The 5,705-nt window shown below is 41.9% G+C and overlaps 1 protein-coding gene across 1 annotated transcript in view; it reads right to left on the minus strand.

Moving 5' to 3' along the window:
• SH3BGRL2 (SH3 domain binding glutamate rich protein like 2) overlaps nt 1-3,626 on the minus strand; it is a 53,625-nt gene extending 49,999 nt beyond the window's left edge. Inside the window, exon 1 of the mRNA XM_011364905.2 lies at nt 3,374-3,626. Coding sequence (XP_011363207.1) covers nt 3,374-3,418 — 45 coding nt within the window. The 5' untranslated portion in view covers nt 3,419-3,626. The remainder of the gene's footprint in view (nt 1-3,373) is intronic.
• Nucleotides 3,627-5,705: the final 2,079 nt, after the last annotated feature.

Here is a 5,705-nt window from a genome sequence, read left to right on the forward strand (position 1 = left end):
CTGCAGATACAGAAGAAGGCATCTCTGAAATGCTGAGCACTGTGGAGTTTGTTATCATGAGCTTCTTTTAAGGACTTAGAGTCTACCCTGTCTTCAAAAGAAGTCCACAGGGACCTCTCCTGCCTGCTCTCTCCCAAAGTGCCTCCCTTTCCAGCCTCGACAAGGTGGGCTCATGCACTCTCTCCCAGGCTCCAAATCTAACTCAATCCCTCTCCCTGCCATCTGCCTAAGGCTCCCACATGCATATTTCATGATTTCTGGCACATTTCCTCCTTATCTGACATCCTGCAATGCATCCCTCTGCTGCCTATATTATTTCTATCTCTGGTAAGAATGTTCCTGAAAGTGGCATGTGTCCTTGGACTATACTTTATTACTGGTGGTTTCACTTTTCCTATCTTATCTCCCCACCTGGTCTTCACCTGAATTTCTGAAGGACAGAGACCACACCCTCAAATTTCCTCCAGTTCCCCAAAAAACCAAGGACAAAGCTGGCTAAGCAGCCAATACTTAGAAAATACTTATTGAATGAATGAAGTAATTGACTGATTTCAATATTTTTAAATTAAAAATTCATATTAATACATTTCCTGGATAAAGTTACTGAGACCTCCCCTTTCAAGTGTACAACCAGAATAAATTATATTATTAAATGGCACTTCTATGAATGTACTATTTTCTTAAGACTGAAATAAAATGTCCTTCACTAAAATATGAATGACAGCAACATTATCAGCTGCATAGCAAATCTGATTTTTCAGGTATCCATAGATTATAATGCGGCATCGCTTTCATTTCCTAGTAAAAGCAGATTTTACCTGGAGCTGGGGTAGATAAAAGGGCAATCACACTTTGGTGTCAATTATTCCAACTACTAGCTTCTGTGATGAAGCCAGAGAGTTCAGGGAAATCAGTACAAGATATGAGGACTTTTACTCTAAATAGATTGTTTTAATCTATTGCTGATTGAAGCAGAGCACCTTTTTGGAAAATCCTGGGACTTATTTAGCTAAGTCAAATTCTAGTCACATTCTTTCCTTGAGGTTTAATAAATTTCAGCTAAAATCAAACTGACTTGAGAATAAAATTATTTGTTCTTCCATGCACTGGCTGGTCATGGTTCATCACCAAAAAAAAAAACAGTGCCAATGGTCAAGACAACACTAATAAAAGGAAAACATTACGGTTATGCCACCAAAGCTTAATATAGCTTAATGCTATAAGACCCATTAGCCTCCCCAGCCCAACGGTTGACCTAAACAGTTTCATTATCTTTTGGAAATCATTATTCTTGCATGTAAACATAAAGTTGCCATACTTTATGTAATACATAATTACAGAAAAACTGTACTGATATAGGAGATATTGGAGAGACTCAATGACTGAGGACTGATTGAGACATGAAAAGATTGGGTCCATTAAAGTACCTAGTGTTTCTAGGCTATACGTATGTGATAACAATGTATGTCTTCCAGCTCAGATCAAACCACGTGAGAACACACACTACCAGGTGGGAAGTGAAGAGACCTGAGAAATCACAGTAAAACACTGAAGGAAAAAACAAATTCATTTTAAAGCTAAAATATATATTGTTAAAGTAAAAGAAACTGTTACGAGGATTCATCTGCATTTACCCAACTGATGAAGTCAAAGCTAGAGCACAATTCTGAGTTACTCACCACCATCCTTCATTCTACAGAAGATAAACTCACGTCTCTTAAGCCTAGCTTCATATGCGAAACACATAACATTAAATTTAAAAATTAAAAAGGCATCTAATTGTTAATGGAATTGAGGAAACAGTGATGAAAGGTTGCAGAACTAACTTGATATACTACCTACTGACAGGATAAGCCAAGTAATTACTTCAAGTTTTGACTCTGATTTGTCCAGCACAGCCTAGACTTCTTAATATAAAGCATCCCTTGCACAATCAATAAAATGCTACTGGAACAATTATTGAAGCATGTAAGTTGGTGGTGAAACCTAAAGCTTCGTAGCATTCTCATGAAGGAATGCATTTGAAAAAAATCCACAAAACAGTATGGGTCTCCAAACACATGAAGTGTAGCTTCAGTAGAGAAGTCTATAAAAGGCAGGTTGACTAAGCAACCACAAAAAACTAGAAGTAACCAAAACTATCAGGGGTCTGGGAGGAGAGCATGCCTGCATATAAAGATAAGTTGGTGTTCTCCATCTATTGTTCCTAATGCAAAAGAGAGGCTTTTTTTTTTTTTTTTGTACTACAGTGTTGATTTCTTTTTAAATAAAAAGCTTTAATGGTTTATAAGGATTTACAAAGAATATTTTATTCCATCCTCCATCCCACCTGCTTCGGAAACAAATTTGGGGACGATACAGTTGAGTTGCTGGGCAGGCAACAGCCATACCAAATTTTAAGCAATTCATATTACACTTTTTGACGTATTTGATTACATATCTCATTAAAGAGCCTCTTAAAACTATAGTTTAACTCTTAGCTAAGGAAACCAGTCTTAATGTAAAACATTTCACCACCTGTCTTACTCAGTTGGCTATCAAGTATACTTCTGAATTTTCCTTGAAGTCTGACATATAGCTATTTAACTTCTCTCTAAAAAAAAAAAAAAAATTCTTCCTAAAAACATTCAAGAATATCGACCAAAACAAAGGGGTGGGGGGTTAAAATAATCAAAGAGACAACAATTTTATATGCCCCAAAGATCAATTTAACCACATTACAAGGGGAAACTAAACACAAACATTTACATAAATATGTAAAGATATTTATAGTACCGGAGGCAAAAAAAAAAAAAAATTAAAAAGACAAAGCAAACAAAATCCTGGCACGACAGGAAAAACCTGGTTTACCGTTTTCTTAGCGCAGGTATAAAACTAAAGAAATATAGTTGGTGGGAAAGGGAGGGTGGGGAGCAATTCCCACTTAAATTTGTTTCATTCAAGAGGTAAGATAGCAAATCAAGCACGCGAAAAGGCTCCCGAACATACATAACCAGGCTGAACGTCCCAAATCGGGAAGCATTAACACCAAGGAAAGCGGAACCCCCGAAGTTCTTGGACCACCCCTTCCCCAAATTCCTAAGCCACACAACTGGAGCTGGGGGGTTCCCGAGCTGTCTCGCTCTCGGGCGGCGCAGGGTGGGCTTGTGGGCGATCCCGGAGTCCCCCACCCACCTTTGCTCCCGCCCTTTTCATTGTTGTCTAAGTGTGATGGATCACCTGCCGGGCGCCGGCTCGCGCGGCCGGACGTGCGGCGCGCCGAGACGCTCAAGGGCGAGCGCAGCGCGGCGCCCGCGGGACACGCGCCCGGCGCCCCCTACCCCCGCACACTCGATCCCGACCCCGTCTCGCGGCTGGTCCCCGCCGCGCTCACCGCCACGAAGCCAGAGGAGGAGGCGATGAACACGCGGATGACCATCCTCTCGCCGTGCTGGGACGCACCGTCTGCCCCTGCCGGCTCTAGGCTGGCACAGACGCGGAGGCAGAACTCAGCTGAGAACAGCGGCCGCACCGGGCACAGCGCTCCCTTCGGGTAAGATCGCCCGGATCTGGATCCCTCTCGCCGGGTCCGCGATAAAAGCTCAGCGCCTCCCGGCCGCCGGCCGAGGGAGTTGGCTAAGCGGGGATTGGGGGTTGGGAGGGGAGCTGGCGCGGGGCATGATGGGAGTTGTAGTTTCGGTCGGTCTCTGGAGTAGCTGGTGGACTAAGCGCCTTCAGGTTGCCTGCTTATTGCGCGTCAATGCCGTACGCGCGCAGGTGGCTGGCTGGAAGGGAGCCCGAGGAGGGGGAAAGGCTATGACTAGGGGAGGCGAGGTTGCCAGCGAGACGAGGAAAAAGAAAACTAGGCAAAAGGGCTTGGTTCGAAGTCCAAGCTTAGGTTCTGCGTTGTGGTTTTCTGGTTTTGGAGCATCCCCACCCAGAAACGCCAACAGACACGATCGTCTTAGAGGCGTCTGAGTTGGGCAAGCCCCAGCGATCTGTGGCCGGCGGGTTGGGGTGGGTCCGGCTCTCCCTGGGCGGGCAGTGGAGCACGGCGCGCCTCTCTTTTCCCAGCGACTGTGGAGATTGGAGAAAGATGATTCTTTTAGATAAATGAGAGGTTTTCTTTTTCTGTAGACATTGAAAATTAGAAACCCAGATGAGAGCACAACTGATACTTTATTTTTCTTAGCAAAACTGTAATTGCAGTAAAAATAAATACCGAGCGAAATCAGAATCCTTATATCAACTTTGGGAATCGGGACCCCACCCACCCCACCCTCTACCTCACACAATGGCTTTGCCTCTGCACCTAATATTTACAGTTGAGCCAAATCTGTGCTTTTTTCAGTCCTGCTGCACATTCCAGCGTAGTATCCCAAGAGGAAGCTTTTATGTCGTTGCTAATAGTTTAGGAATTGTTCTTTAGCAAGTGCTTCTGTGTTACAAAATAGCAAGCTTCTCACAGTTTCGTGGAAATGAACCAATTTTCCCTTCAGTACTGTATTTACTTTCTTCCTTTCAGCAGGGGAGTTTAGCAGAGTTCTGGGAACAATGTTAATTAATAGTTCTAGAAAGAAAGAAATTACATGATGAGGTTTCTGGCTTTTGGAAAACTCTTACACAAATAATCATTTTGGAGCATTTGCTTTTTAAAACTTGACTATTTCAAGTTTATAACCTTTCCTATTGTCATTTCTGTAGTATTTCCTTTTACTTTAATACAATAACAAAAGATACAACTTTAATGAGCCTTATTTCTTCTTAGTATTCAATAATTTTAAATGTTTTGCTGTAATTACCATCTTTCTGCAAGTGTATTTTAAATTGGCTACCATAATATGAATATTATGAAATGAATATAAAACTTAACATAATTTTCTTAAAGGTAGATACTAGTTTCCTGTATAAATGCAACTTTATAAAAATCAACATTTTCTTCATTTTGAAATTATTCAGTTGAAGATATAGTTAAACTCAACAAATAGGGACTCATAGTCTAGTCTCTGAAAGGTACCCAAGTAGATGAAAGTTGAATAAGTCATTTTCTCAGTCAGCAGAGCACCTATTATCTGCAAAAGAAAAAGGTACAGAAATAGCAACAGAACAAGAAACACTGTACCAATAGAGTGTTGTGTGGATATAGAAGAAAGAGAGGGAAAGAGTGACCTTTTAGGAGAGACTTTAAAGATGAGTAGAATTTCTGCTGGCAGATAGGTGAGAATATGCAGAGTATGTGAGAACAGCGAGGAGTTGATTTTGCTTCAGAAGGAATTGAGGAGACATATAGGGGATAGGGCAGAAAATACAGGTTTGAATGAATACAGCAAGGGACTCTCTTAGGTTGTCTGCCCGTCTCCTTTCTGGAATCTGTTACTCTGCTCTGATCCAAGAGATTGTATGTATGGTGCCCCAAAGCCCTGTTCATACAGCAAGATCCAGAATTTTGGCCACAGCTGATTAGTCTACAGGCAAACACCTGATCCAAGCAAGGCTAGACAACATCCATAAGGATTCAGTATTAGGACTGGGAAAGAGAGTTTGAACTTTAACTTGTGACATGGAAGTTCAGAGCTTTCAGAAGCCGTGTTCTAACTTGAGAATGAGAGAAGCTTAGGAGCTAGTCAGTAGGAAAAGAACAACAAGGCACACATGTGGAGGGTGACAGAGATGAATTTCAAAGTGTCCTGAGAATGCTTTAGTCCAGGTGTCCTAAAACTATGACC

Source organism: Pteropus vampyrus, unplaced genomic scaffold (genome assembly GCF_000151845.1).
Source record: "Pteropus vampyrus isolate Shadow unplaced genomic scaffold, Pvam_2.0 Scaffold102, whole genome shotgun sequence".
Lineage (NCBI taxonomy): Eukaryota > Metazoa > Chordata > Mammalia > Chiroptera > Pteropodidae > Pteropus > Pteropus vampyrus.